This window comes from Crocodylus siamensis, chromosome 7, assembly GCF_052110815.1.
Source record: "Crocodylus siamensis isolate JL-2025a chromosome 7, ASM5211081v1, whole genome shotgun sequence".
Taxonomy (NCBI): domain Eukaryota; kingdom Metazoa; phylum Chordata; order Crocodylia; family Crocodylidae; genus Crocodylus; species Crocodylus siamensis.
In genome coordinates, this window is record NC_143401.1 from 80,942,716 (window position 1) to 80,969,327 (window position 26,612).

Genomic DNA, 26,612 nt, shown 5'->3' on the forward strand with positions numbered 1-26,612 from the left:
GGATAACTGGGCAGAACATCGCCATAAAAATAAAGAGGTTGTTGTCAGTAAATACTGGAGACAGAAAATAGAATTAACAGCCACAGTGAATTATACTACATTTCTTGGACTGTGTATGAGGGAGCTAGGAATATCCCTCCTGCTATGTACACTTAAGTGCATAGAGAAGTCTAGTTTATTGAAACCAACATTTTGGAAAGCTCAAACCTACAGGTTGCCTTTTTCCTGCTGTACTGATTGTATGTGTTGCCCTACAGGCACTATTTCAGACCGCTGATTGGAAGTACAGAAGGAAAAAAAAAATCTGGTGGATTGGCAGAGATCAGTAGGTACTCTACATTTCATGTGGTGTTAGTTAGGTATCTACAAGCAATTTAGCATACTTTAGATGTTGGAAAGAAAATAAGGAGTTATCTAGCTACCAGTGTACAACTGTGGTAAGTGCATGTGCAGGATGAGCATAGAGTAGTGGTGCTTGTGGGCCAAATCTGGCCCAAGGAACCATGGTAAGGAGCCTGCAGGGCTCCTCATGGCTTGGGAAATTTGGTCATGGGGAATCAGTGGCGATTAATACCGTCACCCCTCCCCTGCTGCCAAATTCCCAAGCCTTGCATAGCCAGATCAGGACCAGGCCATATCCCCTTCCCCCCTGCATGATGGAGTTGGGACCAGGCCATGTCCCATTCCTCCCATGTAGCTAGATTAGGATTGGGCCAGGTCATGCCCCCTCACCCCATGCAGCTGGATCAGGGCTGGCCTGCCCTCTGCCTCTCCTCCATGCATCTAGTTTGGCCTCACCACACCTGCTGAATTGGACCCACTAGCCAGGTCTGGCCTGTAGATAGACCAAGCTTTGCCCATCCTACCCATGGGGCATAAAGGTTGAGCACCACTGGAATAGAGAAATAAAGGCAGTGCTGGTATCATGTTGAAGAGCAACATATGCTACAGGACAACAATTTATTCCCAGCTCTGTAGTACTCCACTCTCTTTGCTCAAACCAAAGGAGAAAAAGAACAAAGTGAATACAGTTTGAGAGAGAAATGTTTTTAAAGAGTGAAGTTATTGCTTATGTAAGAAACAAGGACTTTTGTGGGTGATATCTCTTTGACCAACTACCTGGTTGGAATAGACTTAGACAAACTTTCCAGTACTATGGTACCATTCCTCTGGTCTCTGGGAAAGAAGTAGGTACAGCACAACTAAATGTAAGATCTACTTGTATATTGGTGAACCTCAGTTAATGACATGTGCACTTGGATCAAATTCTGCTCACTCCTCACTGTTAGCCCTCAATAACTTGGGTGGCTTCACTGCATTTTTACCTGCAGACAACTTATATATAGAAGGAAAGATAGAAATAATGTTCTGTCTGCAGTAGAGGACCAGTACTGAAAGGTCTACCTGAAGAAGATGAAGAAGGTACCAGCTACTTCATTCACTTCCTGATTTGAAAAAGGTTGCTTACTCTGTATGTTTCTACAGATGCAGCCTGACATGCACAGTTGCCTCAGAGGAATAGATGTACTTTTTGGCTTGTTCTTTCTCAAGTCTAACATAAAACTGAAAGGAACTGGAAATCGTCAAAAGTACCTAAAACATAGGAGACAAAAAATCAGATGAGCCTTTCATGAATTTATCTTTCTCATAAAATTATCACAGTAGTAGATAAATTTTCAGTAGGGTAAAGTCGTTGCAAAATGTTAAAATGTACAGAATTCTCTTTAAAAATTATAACACTAAAACTGTTTAATCAAATTTCAGCCAAGATATGCAACCTGATTTCAGCTACTGCATGGTCAAGTAAATACCCTATTTAATAACAGACTTTTTTTTGCTGTAGTTGCCTAAAATGGCGTTAGAGAAGAGTATTTATTCTTATGAGCTGTTTTTTGACATGCTACTCCACACCTTCACTGATGAACAATAATTTACCCAAGTTGATCCCATTGAATTCAGTTAGATTACACAGAGAATAACTGCTCACTTGGAGTCCCAGACTGATTGTATTTGTATTCTGTTAGGGCCAATGTGTGAAGTAGCAGAAAAATTCAAGTTAACTTTGCCTGAGTCTGGGTTGTAGAAAAATGAGAAAACCCAAATTCAGTAAGGATTTTGGGTTGTAGCCAATATATTATAACTCTACAGATTCATCAAGGGAGATGTCAAACAACACTGTTACCCTCAAAAAGTTTCTTTTTACTTTGTCATTGTTAGATAAATGTTTAGATAAAGTGTTATTCTTAGGCAGCATTTCCTAGGCTTAAAATGGAAAAGGTTGCTAGAAGCAATAATGTTTGTAGAGTCAAAATTAACTTTAAATATACTCAATATAAACGATTAAAAAATTAAAAGAAAACTTTTAAAAGGTGATCTCTAGTGATTAGGGACTTGATTCTTCTCTCATATATACAGACTTTAACTCACTGTTATACAGTTCACCTATTGGAGTTACTTACCCCGATATACACTGGTGAAAATGAGAGAAGAATATGCAGAGAATATCTGAAGAGTATGGTTTCATTATTGCTTTAATATGTCATGTCACTGGTCAGTAGTCTAAATAGACCATGTGAAAATATACCTATTAGTCATACAAATGGCTGTCAGTCTAGGTTTTCAAAATGATGGTTAGTATCCATGGCATATTCAGTTTGCTAGAGACAGGTCAAACCTGTGCCTATTCATTATGAGCAAGATACATACTTCCATTAGCAGAGGTTGAGATTTTTAGTTTAGTTAATTAATTTAGACTATTGTTTTCCTGTAGTCTGAATAAGAGGTAGAGCAATAGCTGTTTTATTGCACTGGATATCTGAGCCCTAGTATAGGAATAGGGAACAGGACAAATGAAAAGAAAACTGAGGGCAATTACATGGACTTACATAGCAATAGCACTTTTGAATGTGGACCTTCACTCCAGTGGAGTTGCAGGTGCAACATCACTGAAATAAAGGTGAACTTGAAAAATGTGTGAGTAGGATAGACGTACATTTTGTGAATTAAAAAGAGAAGCCTTAAGATTACGCCATGCAAGGTGTTTTGAGAGTGTTGATTTCATTCCCCAGTTATTGACAGACTCTTCTCAGACACAGCAATTTACACCAAAACTGAAAATACAAAAGTCTAAGAAAAAAACAGAATTAATATTATTTTTATAGTTATGGGGTACCAAAGAATCCCCCCAATCAAGGAACAGCACTCTGTATTAGACAATCAGTACACCTAAGGGCTCAAATCCAGATGACATAGGATTCAATATGAGTATGAAACTGAGAAAGAATGGTGGGAAGGAATTGGAGGATGACATTATAAACTGAAAAGACTTCAGCACAAAGCTTATTTCTGCTTTATATAATTAGTTTTGATTAATGGAAAGCCCCAAAAAAACTCCTGTTCTGGAAAAAATAATATTGTGGCAGTAAAAGTGCTTTCCTTCTCTCTCTTTCTTCCTCATAGACTTGGAGCTGGAAAAAAGTTTCCTATGTTTTATGCCACCTAGTCTCATTTTTGGGAAGAGCATAGGTAGGAGGCTGTTAGAAACTATTCTTTCAAAGTACTCATGCAAGCCGATTCATAAATTGGCTGTGTTTCTGGCTTAAAATGGAAGTTAAAAGTGTTAAAAAGCTCAAAACATTTTTTTTCTGAATTCGGAAATGACAGTCTTTTGGGGGTGCTTCATGAAAAGTAGGGAGATTGTTTGAAATGATGCCATGAATAAAAAAGAATTTGGATATGGGATATGTTAACACCAAAGTATTTTACAGTAGTTTTGCATATAAGTATAATTTACATCCGTATCAGAAGTAAAGAGATGATCAATTATCTTGTGGTTGCTGCTGCAGGCACTGTGAGGGCTCCTCTAGATCTTACATGAATGCCATGATTAACATGTTAATATTCCATTAATGGCAAGGGTGCTATATGTGCAACCTGTTTAAGAAATTATAAAATGGCAAATCATCTATAAAAATGTTACACATACAGTGTGGGCCATTTTCATGCTTGGTTTGTAGAACACCTTAAATGAAACATGTAGTATGTCCACACACCGGTGCTACTTGGGGCAGATGCCTGACAGTGGAGGTGTGGAGGTTTTAACTTGCTGGTGCACTAGCATGTAGAAAGAGCATAAATAGGATGTGAACCCTTATCCCAAACTTGTACTTCCTGTCACGTGTATGTAGCATGATTTTTTTTTGCACGAAAACAGATTATTGCTTCCAAGGTGATCCTGCCTCACAGCACGTGACATTTGGTGTGAGGGCTGGGAGTGGTTTTATAATTTCCTAGGTTATAGTCTTCCTTCAGTAGAAATACATGGGTTGAACAGATGTACAGTAGAGCCTAACAAAATTTCCATTCTGAAGAGAGATGCAAGTTTATGCACATTTTAGTAACGGGAGCACGATAATCTTCCCATTATATGAATATTGTCATTTTGAGACATTTCCACCTAATCTGCGATATTAATTCTTATTAAAAGAAAAGGAATGTTTGATCCAAGGAGAAATGAAAAACATTCCTAAATTAAAGGAAATGGACATAAGTGCTGGGGATAAATCAGTTGCTCCTTGGTATTGGTTGGTTGACAAAATGTTGAGTATTCTGACAACTTTTAAGCATTTATTTCTTGTTAATATCTTTAAACAGTTTTTTCTAATGCTAGTAAATCTGTTTCCTACACCATTAAACACATTTTATTCTGCTGCTTCTGAGAATAGGTTGTTACATTGTTCGCATGCGATATATTTCAACATGGAGAGCCATTGAAAAGATTTAGAATTAAGGATTACCATTGTTTTATAGTACTACCAGACAAAGTTACTTATTTTCCCTCTCCTCCCTGTTATATATGAATAAGGACCTAAAATGAAGAAAATTCTTTAACACACACTTAGCACCCGTGACCTGTCAAAAGCCACTGGATTGCCACATGAGAAGGAATATATACATAGCTGTTAATTTGGCTGGCTTTTGAATTCCTGCCAAGTGGAAAGCAAATTGATGTTAGGTGATCTTGTTGCAGGGTGAGAGTTTTGCAGCTGCAAGGGTGGACAGGTTTTGGAGGAATAAAATATTAATGACAACTATTCTAATGCTCATGGTGAAACAAAATTTCAACATTTCTGATGATGAGGGCTAGAACATGGAGGTGCAGAACAGGATAATAAAATAGAAGTAGTGGTGGGGAAAAGCTTGAATTGTTTATATGTTTTTCATTTCTTTAAGATTTTATTAGTCTTCAATCATTTCCTGGCAAGCCAGGCATAATAATGCATGTACTGCTTATATGCTTTATTGATACTGCCACAATATTGGAAATATGCATTTTTTAATCATTAAAAGCAGCTGCTACCTACTACTAACTGACATTTCTTCTTGTCTAGATCAAAGTATTCCCTGTGAGCCAGTTTTACACATTGACAAACTTTTCATTTTGAATATTTTCCACTTAAATTTCATTTTTAGCATTGTGTCCTTGATTTTGAAACTGAAACAGCTTTTTCTGTTTCTAACTAGACTGTTTCAAATCAGATCTTCCAGAGTTTGGTGAAACTTCCAAAAACCAGCGTTTCAATTTCCTACTAAAAATGAGCAATACCTAAAATTTGGGAGTGTTTCTGATTTTTCAAAACTACTTTGCACCTCTTTAACATAAAAATTTAATTTGTAATGTTATAACATGCATAGAATATTGTATATAGGAGTCTAGGTAGGCTTGGACTTTTATTTAGCTGAATTGCCTGTGTGCTTACCTGGGAAGTCAAGGAAACACAGGTTTTCATTTCCCCTTCATTTTAACCTTGACACCAATTTACTAATTGACATCCCATGGGTTTAATTAGATATGTGATGGCCTGCAAACTGTTGTGTAATTTTTGCACTGGTCACAGCAAACAGAGCAAATTATATCCATTAATTAAAGACAGAACTGCACTCATTTTAAACTAAAAAAGACACAAAACTCCTTCAGTGAATTCAAGAAAGTACTTACTGAGAAATAATTATTATTGCCAACAGTGGTTCCAGTATTTTTTCAGGAAGTACATAGACTATGAAAATGTTCATAAATAAAGTAATTATTACTGAAACTATATAGTAATTAATTCTTCTAGTAGAATGAGAAAATCTCCTGGAGCTTTTCCCATTGACATGCCATTTCCATCCTTTTGCCTTATACCTATTTGACACATCATTTCCTGGTTTCAAAGCCCCAAGATGCCCCTTGACTTCTATTGCTTTAGATTCACTGTTAGTGCCAAGCAGATGTCTCTCTTATAACTTGCTACTTACCTTGCTCCTGTTTTGTTTAGCAGGAATTGATTTGTATGGTAATTAGCAACATTTCATAGTGCTGTTTGTTAACATTTGCTGTTTAAAAAGACTTCATTTCATATGCATAAGAGAATCAGGTTCAGGTTAAAGTGGTTTCCCGACATGCTTTTTCATTGGCCCTCTCTCCATTGGGAAATTATGCAAATTCTTATATTTCTTTTCACAGATCCAAATAACTATTATCACAGAAGAAATGAAATGACAACCACAGATAATCTTGACTTTAAACATCATAACTACAAAGAAATGAGACAGGTAGGCCACAGAGAACTCATGTTCAATGCCAGTATGAGGATGTGTGTGTCGGGGTGGGGGAGGGCAGGAGGGTGTTCCAGAGTTGGGCTCTTATATTAAATAGGTGATCTCTTTCTTCCCCTCTTTTTACATTTTTAACAGTATGTTTGGCAAGGGGACAACCCTAGAAAAAGTGACTTTATGCACTGTTGAGCACTCTTTTCCCATACATGTTAATTGACTTTTTCAGCAACATCTCTAATGTGTTTTATTGTGAGATTGACAAAAGAAGGGCGCAGACAGAAATTATGTTCGTCTTGCAGTTGGACCCCTGAAAGCACTTTACAGCTGTGCTGTGACACACATGCACAGCTATAGAATGCTTTTAAAGTGGCTGATCAGGTGACAATTTAACCCTCATGAAATGTGGAATCAAGTGAATGTGCCCCACACTGGAGTGCCTTTCCTAGGGTTAATCTGTTGCATGATCGGGGCTGGCCTGATGTAGCCCAGCCCTGCCTCCAGGGCTGTAGGCAAGAAGGAAGCAGGGAGGGCAGGGGGAGTGAGCTCTCCAATGGTTTGCCCAACCTGAGCTAGAAGGGGTGGGTAGATTGGATGCCACCTCATAGCTCTGCCCCTCCAGTCACCCCCCATCCAGCTCAGGCTGGGCAAGCCCCAGCCAGCAGCTCAAGCCCCTCCCCCATCCTCCCTCTCTTCCTTCAGACAGACACAGAACTAGGAGGTGGGATAGGGGGCAAGGCTGGGGGAGAAGACTGGCTCCTCAGCTACCAGCAGGTTCCTCAGGCTCCTGCAGGCAGGCTCCCTTCCCCCAACGCCATCAGGTTAACTCCTGCCACTTTATGTAAAGCGCCATGAGTTAGAGCAGTGGCTTGCATATCTGTCAGTGCCCTAGAATGACTTTTCCAGCAACCTCTAATGTGTTTTATTGTGAGATTGACAGAAGAAATGTCAATCAGCAAGCCTTTGTATTTTTTTACTACTTATCCATGACGATAAATATATTTTGGACCTCAGACAACAGGTTTCTTATTTAAGGCTAACTTATTTCAAAAAGGTCTGTCATGTTTCTTAACAATACACTTTTGGGCTGCGGGGACTGAACAAAAGCCCTGTGGGGGTGCATCCACACATGCAGGCAGATGTGCTTGCAGTAGCTCAAATAGGAGTGGCACAAATTTAAGCTGGGGATTTTTGCTTCTGTGCCCATTCATGCACTTTGGTATAGGACAAATTGTGTCACTTGGGGCAAAATAACCCTGCCCAGCTCCTCCCAGATCTGCAGCCAGTGGGAGTAGAGCCTGGGGCCAGCATCTGTGCTGGCTCCAGGAGTATAAAAACCTGGCCTGGCAAGCAAGTCAGGATCTCCTTGCTCTCAGGAGCTTCTGGGGCCCAGCCAGTTGGTATCTAGGGACACTACCCCTTGTGCCAGATGGACTGGTGATGCAGCCCTAACTGAGAGCAGTTTGGCATTGGGGTTGCTGCCTGGCTATGACCTGCTGCCACCTGCAACAGCACGTGGCCTCAAGGCTGCATGCCTGCCAAATCTGAATATAGACTGCACGGCCACAATAGAGGCATCTGCACCTCTGGGCCAGCTGCCAGTAGGCTGTGGCTGCAGAGTTGGCCTTTGTGTGGCGCTACTGCCATATGTGCTGCTGCCCTGCCATTTGGGCAGCTGTTGCCCAGAAGATGTTCTCAGTGTTGTGGCCTGCTTTGAACTTTTAAAGTATGTCTTCCTGGCCCCAAGTGGCCATGAGGTCAGTTACCTCCAGCTGGGTCCTGGGTGCCAGCTTTGAGCAGGCTTCTCTGCCTGGGTCCTGTAGCTTGCCTCACTAGCAGGAATTCTGGTGTTCTCTGTTTAAAAACTGCAAAATCTCTGATAAAAAAGCCCAAATTCACTCTTTAAAATATCCCAAAATCCATGTTGTTCCACAATTAAAACAAAAGACCACTATATATATATATATATATACACACACACACACACACATAGAGAGAGACAGACAGACAGACAGACCGACCAGCTGGGCAATGTTTTATTGATATATTTACAATTTTAAAGCAATTTGGAAGCTTACAAGTATCTCTATCATTAAAAAAAAATATATGAATATCTGTAAGTTTTGATGTTTGCTTTTGGTTTTCTTATCATAGAACAATTAGAGCTCCCCCTGACCCCTTTACTAACTAGGATATGGGGACAGCTGCCTCTTCAGCTACAGCTCCTGGCAGCAGGTCTCAATCTGTCTGGCAGCTGGGCACACTGAGTGTGTGATAAGAGGATGTTGGGTTTGCAGGAGTGGAGTAAAAAGGGGTGTGGGGAGATGTATGCGTGGGGAGGGATGTCGGGGGGCATGGGGTGTGTCAGTAGGTGTGGGTGGATTGTGGGGAGGCTGTGTGTAGGGGACTGCTCAGAATGGGTGGGTCCCTTGCCTCCCCCCCACAGCAAAGGACTGCCCCACCCACAGGGCCCACAGCTCCCCCACGAGGCCCTCATGTGCCCCTACAGGGCCTACATGTCCCCCTGAAGGGTCCTCGTGCCCCCCCACAGGGCCTTCATGTCCCCACGCAGGACACACAGCCGCTCCTCCCCCCATGTGGTCCACAGACTCCCTATTTTCTGGGGTTTTATTTTTATTTTAAATTTTATTTTAAATTTTGATCCTGTGCTGAAAATATGCAGCACAGGGAATATTTTTGTTTCTAGCGTGCCTCTTGCCACCTCTCAAACTGCTTTGAGAGGTGGCAAGAGGCACATGAGGGCTCATCTAGATGCATCCTGGGAGTCTTTTGATTGATCTCAAAGGACGATTGAGTATCCTTATGTCTCTAACCAATGTCATGTTCATGTGCCTGTTATTAACTGATGGTAAAAAACCCTGTAGTAGTATTTATGGGCTATTTAGATATTTAAGTTGATGAGAGATTTTCTACTCAAAGGGTGCATCCACACATGTCCCTCATGGCACAGCTGTTACCGTGCCATCACTTAGTACTTGCTTTAGGAAGTATTAAATGACAGCGCAGTAACAGCGATTACTGCACCATCCCAGCAGCACTCGGTTATTTTTGCCAGCTACGTCACCATAGCAATACATTATAGTGAGGTAGCTTGTTGTTATGGTAATGTAGCATCAGCATCTCGGTTTGTGCTAGCCAACAGTACACTGCCGTAGCAACAAGCTACATCATCATAGCACATTGCTATAGTGACGTAGCAGCATGTGTAGATGTGCCCAAAGACCACAGGGGAATCATAGAACTGGAAGGGACCTTCAAGCCATGCGCAGGAATTATTGGGTTCTCCCTCCTGAGATACTTGTAGGCAGCTATCAAGTCACCTCTCAGCCTTCTCTTACTCAGGCTGAACAGGCCCAGTTCCCAGAGCCTCTCCTCATAGGGCCTACCCTCCATGCCCTTAAGCAAATGGGTGGCCCTTCTTTATACCCTCTCGAGCTTATCCATGTCCTTCTTGAAGTGTGATGACCAGAACTGGGTATGGTACTCCAGATGAGGCCTCACCAACACTGAATAGAGAAGGAGGAATACCTCCCTGGATCTTCACACAGCAGCTGATGCATGCCAGAGTTTTATTGGCCCTTTCGGCAGCTTTGTCACACTGTTGGGTCATATTAATCTTCCAGTCAAACATGACCCCCAGGTCTCATTCAGATGTTGTGCCAGCTGGTAGACCACGGCCCATTATATAGTTGTGGTGAGGGTTCTTCCTATCCAGGTGAAGGACCTTGCACTTCTCCCTGTTAAACCTCATCTGAGTTTGATCCACCCAGAAGTCCAGTTGCCAAGGTCCTCCTGGATCTTTGCCCTATCCTCTGGTGTGCCCATGTTTCCCTACATCTTGGTATCATCTGCAAACTTAACCATTGCACTTTCTACCCCTTCATTCAAATTGTTAATGAATATATTGAATAGCATGGGCACTGATCCCTGGGGGATCCCACAGGAGATGGCCCTCCAGGATGAAGCCAGACCATCTATCACCACTTTCTGAGAGCAGCCTCTGAGCCAGTTGTCCACCCACCTCACTGTAGATTGGTCCAGTCCATTACTCTCCAGTTTGTTAGAGAGAATCCCATGGGACACAGAGTCATATTAATCTACACATGAAGTCTAAGTAGATGACATCAACCTCATGTCCCTTGTCCAGATGGTTAGTGACCTGGTTGTAGAAGGACACAAGGTTTGTCAGGCATGATCTGCCTTTGAAAAAGACATACTGGTTGCTGTTTAGTAGCCTATCAGTTATGAGCTTGTAGTTGATGGCTTCCTTAACCAACTTTTCAAAGATTTTACCTGGGACTAATGTCAGACTGACTGGCCTGTAGTTTTCTGGGTCATCCCTCTTCCCTTTCTTAAAGATGGGCACCACATTGGCCTTCTTCCAGTCATCTGGGACCACTCCCGAGTTCAAATAGGTTGGCCAATGGTGCTTCTATAAGTTTGGCCAGTTCTTTTAGGACTCTTGGGTGCAGGTCATCTGGTCCAGTGAACTTGAAGATGTCCAAGCATTGTAAAGATCCTTCACCTGTTCTGGGCTGATTCTGTGTAGGTTGTTACCTTCCCCTTGTTCCCTGGGACTCTGTTCAGATGAGCAGCCCCCACTGGGTTTCAGGAATACTGACGCAAAGTATGTATTCAGTAATTCTGCCTTTTCATGTGTGTCCCGGGGAGATGGGGCGGGGCTCGCCCGCGGAGGCGGCGGAGCCCGAGCGGGACATCCGCCGCTTGTTTACGCCGGAAGCCGGCGCCCGTGCCGGTGGCCGGGAGCCGGCAATAAAATCAGCCGGCCGGGACGCACCCGGCGGGAGCCCGGAGGGGGGACTCCCTGCCGCGGAGACAGGGAGTCCAGAAGGGGAGACGGCAAGGGGACCCGCACCCGGCGGGAGCGCGGACGCCGGCGGGGAGGGGCTACTTACCCCATTGGGGGGTAGGGCAGCGGCGGCAGCTGGACCCCGAACCCGGAGCAGGGAGTGGCGGGCCGGCCCGGACGACGAGGGTTCCAGCGACGGGGAGTACTGGGACTGCGTCCCGACTGCGCCCGGAGTTTGCGGATCGGGAGTCGGCGCTGGGACCTGGGAGGGCCCCGACGAGGCACCGTGAGCGCCTGGACCGACGCCGGACACCAGCGGGCCAGAACCGGAAGGGGGGACCCCAGAAGGACCCAGGTCGGAAGCGGGGATGTCTGCCGGCTAGGTTTCTACCCCGGGCAAGGGACCCGGTGAGAAGCATCACCGGGGCACCCCAGGCGAGGGCCGGAGTCTCGCCCACAGGAAATCCAAGGGGGCGTAAGGCCGGGGTGTTAAGGGGTGGCGGAGCCCCGCAACGTGACCGTCGGGGACCCCGGGCTACGGAGAATCAGGAGCCGTCCCACTGAACCTTACAACAAGTCGTGGCGGGCGAGAACCAGGGCGGGGACCTGATTACCTTACATCTGCTCCGGACCTAGGGGGATAGCACCACCCTTCCACCGTGACGCTGTTCCGAAGAGGGTGCTTCCTCCACCTCTGCTAGCCCGACGGTCACAATGTGCATCAGCTGTGGTCTTCCCCTGTGTAATCTGTAAAGGTCCCACAGAGGAGGCCAATTTTTTTTTATTGCTCTCTATGTACCTGTAGAAGGACTTTTTGTTGTTCTTTTTTACTGGTTGCCTGTTTGATCTCCAGGTCTGCCTTAACTTTCCGTGTCTTGTATCTGCAGGCCCTGGCAATGCAGGTGTATTCCTCTCTGATTGCTGAGTCATTCCTGTATTTCATATGCATTACTTTTTTCTTTTTGAATAGCAGCCTAATATCGCTGGTAAGTCAAGCAGGTCTCCTGGCTCTCTTTCCACTTTTTGCCTGTGTGGTGATGACCTGTTTTTGAGCCATGAGAATTCTCTCCTTAAGAAAGCACCATTGTTTCTGCACACCCAGTTCATCCAAATGTCAGTTGCAGAGAGCCTCTCCAATGAGCCTCTTGAATTTGCCAAAATTTGCCTTCTTGAAATTCAGGACTTCTGTTCTGGTGACTAACTTTCCAGTCTTACAGTGAATGGTAAATATTATCAGGTCATAGTCACTGTTGCCTAGAGTACCACCAATCCACAGGCTGCATAGGATGCGCTCCTCTTTGGCCAGCACTAAGTCCAGAGTGGCCTTGCACCTGATAGGCCCTTCCACAACGTGTCAAAAACAGATTGCCTACTGTCACCAGGAAGTTGGCTGACCTACTGGAGGCAGCTGAATGTTCTTCCCAGTAGATGTCTGGGTAGTTGAAGTCACCCACGATGATCATGTCTCTATTGCTAGCTGCCTCCTGAGAATGCTCGATCACTCACCTGATCTTGGGAGGGAGGCCTGTAGTAGACACCCATCATTAGGTCTCCCAATTCTGATCTACCTTGTAGCTTGACCCAGAGGGTCTCAAGGGACCCTTTCCAGCTGTCAAAAGTGACCTGCAGGGTTGGGTACTGCTCTGTCACATAGATGGCCACACTCCTCCTTTCTTCCCAATCTGATCCTTCCTATGAAGCCTGTAACCCTTGTAACCTGGGTGTGCCCAAGTACTGTGCTCTCCTCTCCAGATAGAAGGAATGGGTGGCAGGTAGGAGTGTTGTGAGAGGGATCTGCAATATGCAAGCCAGATCACTCTACTCCCTATAAAGTCAGGCCAGGACAAGAGATACTAAACTATATGCAGATGTATTAATATATACATAAATTAAGAGAAGTTCTATTAATACATATATATATACACATATACAATTATCATATAATACTATGTCATACATATAAAGGCTGAAAGATTACACCACTCCAGGTCACCCCAAACAATGTGTTGATAGACAGCTGATCTAAAATAAATGAACAACAGTTATGTACAGGTGAGCATGTATAAATACAATTAAACAATAAGGCTGTGCAAAGCTTCAGGTGGTGACTCGATATGGAGGAGATTCGGCCCAATTCCATGGCTGTACCTCCAGATCTGAATTGAATTAGGGGACCAATTTCAAGGTCCAAATTGATTCAAAGCTCTCTGAATCTTCGGAAAAGATTTGGAGAGCTTCGGTGATTCCGACAGTCTCTGAGCTGGTAAATACTAGAGAGGGGGGAGGGGACCATGGGAGAACCCCTGCCAGGCCCCCTGACCCACCTGATCACCCAGCCCGAATCTCTGAATCTCTGAATCAGATTTGGCCAAATAGAATCGGGACAGTGATTTGAACCACCAAATCGAATCACTGTCCCCTGAATCAGCTGAATTCAAATCCAATTAAACAATAGTTCTATTAAACAACAGTGAAAACACAAATATATAGAGGCAAGTGTAGGAAAGTATATATAACCATTAGGGAAGGGGTTCCAGCAGTTTCCCTTAAGAAGTTTATACATAACACTCTAGTAAACTACTTATGTACAAAGTTAAAATGTCCACAAAATATAAGGCGCAGTGCCACAAAGTGAGGGCATTTGGCTGAGTTGCTCCTCACGGGCTGGGCCTCTCAGGCCACTGGATCCCCTTGGGCTGCTGCCCACAGATAGCCCTGTGAACTGTTGCATGCATTGAGGGCTCTGCCTTCTGCTGGGGGTTGGAGGCCTGGGCCGCCAGGGGTCAATCCATTCCCGAAGTCTCTGTGCAGCATTGCTTGCATCAAGCTGCTAGCCTTGTGTCGGTGGCTGCAGATCTGAGCTACCTCAACCAGTTTTATTCACTCCAGGGTTTAGCTCCATGCAGTGCCACCTACACTGAGTTCCCTGGCTGCTTGCCAGGGATTGCAGACCTGAGCCATCTCATGCAGCTCCCAGGGTCTGGACTCTGTGCACCACTGCATGCACTGTAGTCCTAGCCCCTCACCAGGGGTTGCAGACCTGAGTCACCTCACACAGTTCCCAGGCTCTGTGCTCCATGCACCGAGCCATGCACTGACACTGGTGGAGCTGGAGATGCAGCCGCTCACTGCTCTCGCTCGCAAAGAGGCATCTTTGGGTTCTTCAGGGTGTTGGTTCTGCCCACTGGCCCGCTCATACCAGCTCTTCTTTGCCCACCCTCTTCTCCATCCCTTGCCATGTGCTGGGCATGCAGGGGCAGGGGCAGGGCAAGTGTCCCTTCCTAGCATTACCTGATTGGTAGGTGGGCTCCACCAATCATAATGAAGATTCTCTGAGTCTGGGTGTGTCAGGCTGTATCAGTAAGTCCACCACACCCTTAATATTAACTGCCCAGTCATGCACATTGTTTCACCAGGTCTCTTTCAACCCAATCAAGTCAAATTCCTCATCAGCCAGGAGTGGCTGTTCCTCCAGTTTAGTTCCCATGCTTCTGGCATTCCCATAAATGCATCTGAGCTTTCTCTTAGTCACCTTAGGTTTTCTGTCATGATGTCTAGGCCTCAAGGTGCACCCATATGGACAGCCATGGTTTGAATGCCCTCCTGTGTGTCATTGTGGCTAGTGGATTCTGCTTCTACAGTGGAACCTTGTCCCCGACCCCCAGATGTACCTAGTTTAAAGCCCTGTGCAACAAGTCAGCGACTCTTGTGGCGAAGAGCTTCTTTTCTCTGCTTGTGAGATGAATGACATCCCTGGGGTGGAGGACACTGTAGCTAAAGTGTGCACCAAGTTCGAGATATCCAAAGCCTACATGGTGACACCATCTTCAGAGCCTTCGGTTGACCGCCTCGCTACACTTCTCCCTCCAAAGCATTAAGAAAGTGTGAGAAAAGGTTATTGAGATGACTAGATAGCAAAATTATGAGCATTGAATGAGTATATAAATGGCTGGAGATTAAAATATAATAGCTGTGGAAAACTTGTCTACAGATCACTTCTATATCATGTTATTGTGAGCATATTGTCTCATCTGAACATATTCATTTGTGTGTTAGACAGTAGGTACATTTAGACAGTAGATACATTTTGTGTAAGGATCACACATCAGTATTATTTGAATAGGTGAGAATGAACTGAGATTAATAATATGTGATTATTTTTCTACTGCTGTAGGAAGGGCTGGGATTTGAAATGGTAAATTTAAGTGATATTTTTTACTTAAAATTGGCAGGTCCAATATTTAAATGTCCAATATATTGTACATCAGAAATTTCAATATGCTTTTGAGCTATCGTTTTTATGAGAAAACAATCAGGCACTAAGCTGGAAGTCATAACATGGCTGAACTTTCAGATTGCTTCTTTTTTCCACTTTCCATCAAATGCAAACACATTTCTCCATAGGGTGGAATATTCTTATGCAAGTTGCTCTGACATTTTGTTCTTACCGCTATCCAGTGTGCTTGCCATTACACTGTTTGCAGACTAAGACTTTTTTGGTCAGCAGAATTTTCAAATATTAAAATATTGTAGGTGGTCATAAGAATAAAACAAATAAATATGGTCAGATGCTTTGCTCAGCCATCCTAATGTAAATTCAGCTCAGCTATAGTCAATGAAGTTATTTTGGATTTAAACTGATATAGATTCAAATAAAAATTTGACCCAAAGTTGAGGGACGTTAAGACGGTCACTAGGACTGATACTATGTAAAGGAAGTCTAATTTAGGCAGTCTAATTTTAATCCTTCCAGACTTAATTATGCCCCTTTAACATCAAGTAGACAAAAAAAATCTAGATTTATATCACCACAGACATAGGTGTGGGAAGTGCTAAAGAAATATTTCTTCCTGTCTTGCTCCTCAAATATAAAGATGATATGTTTGGACTCAAAGTATGTGAATCATTTTTTGTGTGCTGAATCTTCAGTATATTTATGCTGCATGAGTCACCATTCATTTTTATTGAGCAGTTGTGTACTGAGTCACACATTTAGTTCACTAGAGATTTCATGGCCTATATTTCTAGCACAAAGATTAGACAAGTAGAAATTCAATTGGCATAATTAGTGTCAAGAACAATAAATCTACATGTATTTTAGATACTAATTACACTAAGACAGGTTGGTCAGACTGGAAATATATTTTTAAAAAAGCCCCACCTTTAAAAAGAAATGTTTCCTCAGCTCTTATATAAAATGGAAAAGGCGGTGAAAATAAATAATGGTAAAAATTATGAGCTGGTCAGTTGTGAACTATACCCTTTGCTATGCTTTCTGATGCTATCAGCTTCAGTATGTCTGTATTGGTCATGTCACTACACTCTTGTCTTTGGGCTTGTAGACAGAAGATTGTGATAGGAAGATTCACTACTACAGTAGCATTTCTTGAGTGATATTATGTAATTAAATCTCTGCCTTTATGAGTCCTTAGATAACCACTCTGGCACAATAGATGTGGATTTCCCCATTCAACATAATAATGTCTAGCTGTACATGTTATTAATGCCAGCTTTGTTAACTCCCTCACTGGTGAACATTTTAGAAAAGATATATAACTAACATATTATTCATGCTGGCTGCTTTTCATGGATACTATGAAGCCAGCAAAAAGTATCCTGTGTACCATGTTTTAGAAATAATTATCCCATATTACAATTCATCAGCTGTTTGCAAGAGGTACAGTTGCCCCCTCCCCATATCTCATCTGTTTACTTAGAGAATTTTGTGAAGATCAAAGAATCAAATTTACTGGGCTAAATTTTGTCTTCTGAAGTGCATGACAGGTTCAGGTCCAGTGGAGGTCAGCAGTAGTGCTCCTGAGACTTTGAGAGTAGGCTTTGGCCTATAATCTAAAATTATTTTTTCATAATACATTTGTATGACAGACACACAGCATAGTCATTTAAAACATGAGAATTTGAATAAAGCTGGATACATGTGCTGAAGACAATTAGGGCAAAGGGGAGGAAAAACTCTTCTTGAAACAAAGCTCCAGTAAACTGAACACAGGCAAAACATCAGATAATTTCGGAGTAGGTACTTTTTATTTCTACTAAATATTTTTCATAACATTTTTGTACATTGTAAACCTAAGAGTCCAAGCATTCCTAAATTTCAGAGAAACTCAAATTCCAAACCAAAGGCAAATCTAGGTTATCTCTTTATAATATACTAAAAAAAAAAATAATCTAAGAACCTTATTTTTTCCCTGGTACATAACAGTTAATTCAAGTGGAATTATACTCCAGGACAGAGAATTGGGTCCTTTGATGAGAAACAGTGTTGTAGCTTTTCTATAATTATTGAAGTGGTTAGATAATGCAGAAAAATCCTCTGATTGAAGCACAAATATGTTTATTAACAGTATAATATTTCCATTTGAAGGAAAACTATCCTGGGACCTACAACCAGTCTCACCTTACCACCTTAAACCCTTTTAAAATTATATGGAATGGGCAGTGTTGCCATACATTTGAAACCCTAAAACTGAGAAAGTCTCTATAGCAGTGGTCCCCAATTGATCAATCATGATCCACCAGTTGATCAGGGAGCTTCTTTTAGTTGATCCTGAGCTGGGGGAAGGAGGGGCTAGCCATGTGCACCCCCCAGCCCAGCAGGTCAGTCTGGGGGTGGGAAGAGGTGGGGGCCAGATTGAGGCCCCCACGCATGAATGACATATGCCCCTGGAGGCTGGGGGGCATGGCAACTGCCCACAGGTGGTGGCAGCAGTGATAGTGGCAGGGGTATGGTAGCAGTGAGTGGGGAGCACCCACAGGTGGCTGCAGTGGTCTTGGCAGTGAGAGGGGGGGTGGCGAGCAGTGACTACCCACAGGCACCGCTGGCAGTGTCGATGGGACTTCTCTCAGGGGGTGCACTGCCAATCTCAGCACCCACATGCACCCCCTACGCATTGCCAATGCCCCATGGTGAGGGAGAGATGGTACAGCCCAGCCAAGAGCAGGGGAAGGTAAGTCGGACCCCAGCCTTGCTGGGTGGTGGAAGGATTGGAGCTGAGGGTGTCATCTGGGGGGCGTTTCCTGCCACTGGGCACACCCTGCCAGAGACCCTGGGGGCACATGACTCCCCACCTCTGTGCGGGGTGGAGGAGGCAGAGGGTTGCTTCTCTGCCTTTAGCCCCACTGCAGTTGGCCACATGTGGGTGCTGCTCAGCTCAGCGGCAGGACACACCTGGTGTTTGCTCACCCACGGGCCAGCTGCAGCGGGGCTCTGGCTGCAAAGCCCAGCCTTCAATGGCAGCCAACTCTGCTGCATGCAGCACAAACGTAGGGCAGTGTGGGCAGCTGCTGCAGTGGTGAGGGAGGGAGTGCGGCTGGAGCAGGGGCTGATAGTGCAGGCGACGTGGGGCAGGACAGACCTGTGAGCAGCTCATCGGGAGGGTGTAGGGAGTGGGGCATGTACCCCAGGAGGGCATGGGATCTGCATGCAAGGTAGGTGGGGCAGGGCAGGCTTCAGCTGTGGGTTGGGGTTGTGCTCTTCCCAGCTGGGGGAAGAGTCTGACCCATGGTGGTGGTGGCAGCACTAACTAAGGGGGGATGCACTGTAGCTCTGTTACCTCCATAAGGTTTGAGAGGCCTTCAGGGTTTGAACCATACTAAAGCCAAATTCTCTTTATGAGAAAATTCATAAATGGCACCCTCAGAGCCCTCTGAAGAAACCCATCAGACCAAATTTATGCAGCCATTGCAAGGTTAAAAGAAATAAAGAATTCATAATTACAAACAAGTAACAATTCTCTCTTAAGCAAATGTACTTCTGAAAATACTTTACAATCCTGCTGGTTGTTATTAATACGCTAACCACACATTATCATAGACTGCCTTTGATAGTTTTGCAGGCATGGGGAAAAGGCTCTCTAACATTTCAGTGCCTACTGTGCAGGTTGTCTCATATGGAGAAGAAAGCAAAGCAGTATGAAATGTGTTCATTCATGTTGCTTATTCAGTGCAATCCCAGCATTTTTTAAAGTATTTATGGTGTACATCAATGCAAAAGATGAACTCTCAATACTTCAGTTAAATAGTGATCCAAAAATCATGTATACATCTTACAGGAATTGTTGCATCAGTTTTAGCAGTAAAATATTATAAATCTTTCCAAAATTAAAACCATGTGCATTGTTTTACTTGATGCATATTGATTTTTATAGTAACTTTTATAAGTCTCATAATATTTCAGTTATACTTCCACTGCTTGTATCATTGAAAATGTAATGAAAAATATAATTCATGTCACAAATAGTATCCCACCAGCTACACTCTGCTTCATCTTCTAAAGGATCTTTGCTTTAGTCCAAATAGAATGTAAATATGATTTAAACTATTAACGGCACCACAGTAAGCTAACTGAATGTGAAGGAAGGATAGGAAATACAGCAAGATACCAGCCTGGCTAAACAGAATTGTTTCAATGAATTGAAACTCAAACGGAAATCCTTCAAAATATATATTATTGTGGTGGAATATAGGAGTACTGCATGGACATGCAGGGAGAAAATCAGGAAGACCCAAGGCAAAAATTGAGATACAACTACTTAGGGATGTAAAAATCAATTAAAAAGGCATTCTACAAGTACATCAGACATAAATTCCTTCACTTGGGACAGAATATTCACAGGTACAGTTAAAGACTAGGCTGCAGAAAAGGACTTTAGGGGTACTTTTGTTGCTAATAGCATACTGGGCAGTGTTAGTAGGAGTGTCGCTTGAGAAGTCAAGGGAAGTGATCCTTCCATTCTGTTTGTCACTGATGAGGCCCACCTGCAGTACTGTATCCATCTTCTTGGCTCTGCACTTTAAGTAAGACTCTGATAGAGAGCAGTGGAAATGATTAGAGGTCTAGGAAACATGGTTTAAGAGGAAAAGGTGGATTAACTAGGATCTGAGGAAGATTTAAGGAAAGATATAAAAATAGTCTTTGAATACCTGAAAAGTGGTTTTATAGAAGATAGTCTGTGGCTGTAGGAGGCAAGACAAGGAAAAATGGTCTTAGGTTGCAGCAAAGGAAATTCAGGTTAGAAAAACTTTCTTACTGTGAGGGCAGAATATTGGAACAGACTCCCTAGAGAGGACGTAGAATCTCCATTCCTGGACATTTTCAAGAGCAGGTTAGACAGACACTTGGCTAGAATGGTTTAGGCAGGGATCAAAGGGTTGGACTAGGTGGCCTCCTATAGCCCCCTCCTCTTTTCTATGATATTATGATTATAAGATTTTAAAAGCACATTTTTAAAATTTAACGTGCTTCAGGTCAGTAGAAATAAATTCATTAACTCCAACAGTAGGCCTGTGCAAATAGGGACGTATTTGATTTGGATTTGACTGATTTGGATCACTGTCCTGAACTGATTTGGCCGAATCAGCTTCAGAAGATTCAGCACTGATTCGGAGAGATTTGGTGATTTGGATTGGCCAGGGAGAGGCAGGCGCAGCTGGGTGGCTCCTCCAGCTATGTCTGCCTCTCCCTGGGTGCAGGGAGCTGTGGGAGAAGCCCCCATGGCTGCCGTGCCTGGCCCCAGCCTAGTCCTGGCACTTAAAAAAACAAACTAAAGACAAACAAAAAAGCCCTGCACTCATCGGCTGCAGCAGGGGCTGTGAGGGCTCTGGGTCCTTCTGGCACAGTGCTCCCATGCAGGACCCACTTGAGATCATCGACCCCTAATGGCCCCCCCACCTGGCCCCAGCAGTCCAGGAGTAAAACAAAAACCAAAAAAACCCAACAAAATGCACTCACTGGCAGTGGCAATGGCTGTGGGGGCTCTGGGGCCATGTGGCAGAGCCCCCCCGCCTAACCCTACCCCTGATGGATGCCCCACCTGGCTCCAGCATCCCGGCAATTAAAAAAAAAAAAAGCTCCATACTCACCTGATGTGGCAGTAGGAATTGGGGGCTCATTGCAGATCCCCCCATGTAGCGTGGGTCAGTGAGGGGCAGTGGGGATCACCCCCCTGCTTGGTACCTACACAGCAGCTGCCCCGTGGCACAGGTGAAGCACTGTCTTGGAGCTGGAGCTGCTTGGGGCCAACTGGTACCAGGCTCTGGGTGACTGCTGGAGCTGCCCCAGCTACCAGACAGCATGTGGTACCCTGCTGAGCTGCACTGCACCCATGCCATGGGGCAACTGTTGCACATGTGACAGGTGGGTGGGTGATCCCCACTGCCCCCCACTGCCCGACGTTGCTGGGGGGCACTCTGCATTGAGCCCTCAGAGGCCCTGATGGCTACTGCTGGAGCAGGTAAATGCAGGGCTTTTTTTCCTTTTTTTTAAAGTGTCAGGACTAGGCTGGGCTGGGTGGGGGATGGGGCCAGGCAGGGCAGCCATGGGGGCTTCTCCTGCGGCTCCTCCAGCTGTGCCTGCCTCTGCCTCAGTGTAGGGAGTTGCAGGGGCTCTGCTGTCCTGCTGCTTGCCCAGCCAGCACAGGTGGTGGGGTGTGATGCAGGCACAGCTTGCTAGTTCGGGGCAGCAGCAGGGCATAGCCCCCACTCCCAGCACTGCTGCACCCACATCAGCACTGGGAGTGGGAGTTCTGCCCTGTCACCACTTGCCAATGGGATGTGGGCGTGGCAGTGCTGGGAGCAGGAGCTATGCCCTGCTGCCACTTGCCCTTTTCCTCCTGGAGTGAGCAGCACTGCACCCCACCTCCCTCCCACCCCGGCTGGGCAAGTAGCAGCAGGGCAGAGTCTACATTCTGCACCCCGCTCCCCGAGTAATATGCACCCCCCCACCCTGGCTGCACAGCTTGTCCCAGCCCTAATCCCTCTCTCCCCCATGTCCCTTCCCTACCCCGTTCCCCAAACCCAACAGACTTACCAGCTGGAGGCCTGATAAGTCTATGGCCAAATCTCTGAATTGGCTTAATCTTTTCCAGAGCTTTTCTGAATTGATTCAGATTCTTTGAATTTATTCCAAGCTTTTACTTGTTCTCTCAATTCAGTTCAGATTCGGTGATTCGGTCCCTGAATTGGGTCAAATCTCCTCCAAATCAAATCAGTTACAGAAGCTACATGTAGACCTATCCAACAGGCCTGGGATCAGCTTATAAGTGTGATCACAGAATCATTGAGCAGTCACGTTAGAAGGGACCTCCAGTGGCCATCTAGTCTAACCCCCTGCCTGAGGCTATCCAAGCCATGGACTGGATTGTGTTCTTAGGTACCTTTGTGAATTGGGATTCTAGAAATGATCATAATAGGTGTCTCTAGTGGGTTATGGAATAGAGAAAGATCCCACACAATTTACTGATTCATTTGATGTACCTGGCTGGGGGAGTATTTTGTCAATTGCATGATTTCACAATGATTGCACACTTAATTCATACAGCACACTTCTATTTTAAAATTCCTTGCTACACATATAACACTGCTTAGCTTTAAGAAAAACCAGAAACATTAAAAACACAATAACTACATACATTAGAAACAATACTCCAAATGCACTTCCTTCCCAAACAATGCTATAAGAATTAGTATTACAAAAACAACTACAATTAAAAGTAAAGGTTAAATTGGAATCAATACTATTATTTCTCATGATATACTTACAATCCTAGAATTCCAAGAAACCAAATCCCCAGATATACTTTAATTCTTTAGTTATGGTTTTAGAGTTGGTCTCAGCAGTGATAGAAACAAGCCCCTTCCTTCGGTCCCACTTGGGCACTCTGTGGCTTCAGCGTAAATGGGTTCTTGTTCACGGAGAGGGTGGTTCAGGTGATCAGTCTGATCCAGCCTACACTTGCGATTCTTCCTCTGGTGTTCTGCAAGTGAGGTTACCTCCGAATTGGGACTGTAGGTTACAGTTTTTATTGGGTGAGTTGCAGTCTTGGGTCCCTCCTACCCAAACCTGTCACTACTCCCAAATTTGGGCTTGGATCTTTTACCCAACAAATTCCTTTCCTGGGTCGTCTTTGGGAAATTTTCCACACCACTGCTGTGACCTCTCTTGCCAACCCCCTTTCAAAGCCTCTAGGTTTCGATCTCTCAGAATGTTTGCCCAAGGGTCGCTTTTAGGTTAACTGTGTTAAAGGCCTCTAGAGATAAAATTCAAGAACCAAGACATTCAGCACATTCGCTGCAAGGCCTCTAAAGATAAAATTCAGAACCAAGACATTCAGCACATAAGCAAAAACAAGCAATGGCCTAGATAAGAAGATGAACCTTGCCTTTTTTCTAAACTGGCTAATGGGTATTTATTGCAAGAATTCAAACTATTACATTCACTATGACAATAAGCACATTAGAAATGCTTCTGCTCTATGGACACAATTGAATAGGGATTTTTGCATGGCAGTATATGTTGTTTCTCTGTTCCAATAGAGATTCTCATTTAAGTGGGGTGCTGAGTCTGCTCATGGAGAATTTCTTGCCCTACTAAGACCCATGAAAGAGGTTATGTAAGTAGACAGAAGTGAGTCTAGTCTAGACAGATTTTCACCATCTGGATGTTAAAGGAAAGGAATTTCAGCTGCTAAAATATACATTGTTTCATGCTTTACAGTGTCTACAATTTGTACTTGTTCTATTTTGTAGAATGGACAATTTAAGGTAAAGATAATTGGATGTGTACAGTAAATACATTTTCCTGAAGCAATGATCTATTGGCTCTTTTTGATACTATTGTCAGAAGAACAACTATATAAAACCTATATTAGAAGCTTTATAAATTTGTTTAGTCATTCTCATTTGTACTTGGAATATTAAATACAGTCATACAGACATAACGATATTCAGACAAAACTTTTTTATTGTGAAAGACTCCCATGGAATTATCAATATATAAATAAAAGTATATATGTAAATATAAAAACATAATTAAAAAAATAAATTGGTGGGAAAGGAATAGGGGGATAGGGAAGGAAAAAGCATGACATGGATATTATGATTAGTCATCGAATGATTCTAATTTAGTTACCATTTATGATGGTGAAATGAATTTGCCTGTAATTACTTTCAAATGTAAACTTATACTTGAAAAGGGACTTGTGCAATATGTTCCCAGAAAACGGCAGACCAGATATGCTGTAATATGGAGAAATATTGTTATATGTGTAAGGATAGGTAGGTGGGCTAATATTAGTGTTACTGATGAGCTTATTATACCTACAAATTATACCTATACTAGGAAGGTCTTAGAAGAGACCTTGCTCTTGCAGCTGCTACAAGAAAGTCATCAGTGTGAATTCACATCCACAGAGTTTCTGGCAGCTTTATGTGGCTTCACTATAGTAGCCATGCAAACATGGGGAAAGTGCAGCAGCTAGCAAAAGGTAGAGTCACATTTACATGTGCCTGCTGTTAGATCAGGGGTGGGAAATTATTTGGGCCTCCAGGCCACACAGGGAGTTTTGGTGAGCTGTCGTGGGCTGGGTCAGCACCACCTTCCCCACTCCCCCCTGCACAACAACTCACCAAAACTCCTTAAGTGCTCTGCTCAGCCAGGTGGTTGCAATGGGGATGTCGGTGGGTGGGGAGTGGCATCTGGGAATGGGATAGGTGGCCGGATGGGGGCTGGGATTGTAAGGCAGTGACAGTGTGAGGCCAGAGCCCAGGGCAGAACAGTTATCCACTACCAGCACGTGCCCCTGCAACAAGTGCTGGTTCCACAGGGAGGGGCATATGCACAGCAAATTGCAGCTCTGCCCCTGGCCCCATCCCTGTGTTGCTACCACCGAGCAATCCTGGGGTCTCCATGGAGACTGGTTGGGACCCGTGTAGGGAGGGTGAGTAGCCAGGTGGACAGGATGGGGCCATGGGCAGGCAAGGAGTTATGTCTGGGCTAGGGGCTGGGATCGCAGTGATAGCACAGAGCCAGGGCCCAGGACAGGGCACAATCTGCTCCCTGCATGCCCCTACCCACAGCCCCTGTAACCATTACAGGGCTGTGCAGGCAGCGGATCATGGCTTAGCCCTCACCCTGGACCCATGCTATAGCTGCCCCACAGTCCTGCCCATCCTGTTATTGAACACTACTCCCCACCTGCCTACAGCTCCATCCCATACTCCCCACCTTGCACTCTGCCCATGCAGGTTCCACCCCTGGCAGTGGGTGATGGGCAGACTTGCCTGTACAGTGGGTTTAGGGACAGTGGCAGTGGACGCCAGAAAGAGCCACCACTGCTGAGGCTGTCAGAAAGTGAGTCCAACTGCTGCACTGCCTCAGCCCCGATTACTTTGGGGTAGTTTCCCCGCACCCCCTGTACCGATCTCCTTGAAACTTTGCAGGCTTTGTGGCCTCAGCAGGGGTTAGTATGCCTGCAGTTTTTACCTTGCTGTAGTTTAACACATACATGCGACAAAAGTTTTGTTTTCAAAATTTGGGGTGCAATTTCTCCAAGTCCTCTGCACCTATCTCCTTGAAACCTGGCAGACATCATCCCCTACAAAGGGGCTACCATTTCTGCAAGTTTCATCCAAATCAGGCTGGAAATGACACAGTTATTGGCTGTTTCAACCTCCCCATTATAGCCTATGGGCAAAACATCAAAACATTTCGACTTTTCTCATTTTGTTTTGAGGCTGTTTCGACCATATCTGTTCCATTTAGATTTTGCCATTTTGACCTCAAAACAAGTTGAAACAGCCTCAAAACAAAACTGGCAGCAAAATTTCGCACAGCCCTATTAGATAGTGACAGAACCTTGTTTCTGTTTGCCAAGGTATTGTTATTCTCCCAACAGAAAAAAAGCGATCCAGCTGTATAAAGGAGCTCTCATTGATGATGTGTTACAAACACAAGAACAACTTTCTTCAGCAATTTGAAGTCAAATTGCTGGAAGAATTTGCTGGTAGAATCTGAGATGGTGACCATTATATTTTCATACATCACTTATTGTAATGGTGTCCTGATCTATTGGAGGCCCTTAAGTACTTCAGGAATACTAACAACTTGCTGCTGATGATAAACAAATTATTTCAAAACTAGATCATACATAACAAATATAACATGGCATTTTTCACGTGAGCTAGGGATAGAAATTACACATTAACTGGTATAAGTGATTGGAAACTGGTTGAAACTTGCAATAACAGAAATTCAGTGTACGTAAATCACTTTTAAAATGGCTGAAACCTGATTTAAGTAAAGTTGGATGGATGTAGTATCAGAGCTAACTGATTTAGATTAAATCAGTTTATTGAACTTCTGTCCAAGATCCCCTCCAGATGGAAGTTA

At 44.1% G+C, this 26,612-nt stretch overlaps 1 protein-coding gene across 1 annotated transcript in view; it reads left to right on the forward strand.

The window, feature by feature from the left end:
- CPXM2 (carboxypeptidase X, M14 family member 2) overlaps nt 1-26,612 on the forward strand; it is a 157,302-nt gene that overhangs the window by 92,516 nt on the left and 38,174 nt on the right. Inside the window, exon 7 of the mRNA XM_090057350.1 lies at nt 6,506-6,594. Within this exon, the coding sequence (XP_089913476.1) occupies nt 6,506-6,594 (89 nt within the window). The remainder of the gene's footprint in view (nt 1-6,505; nt 6,595-26,612) is intronic.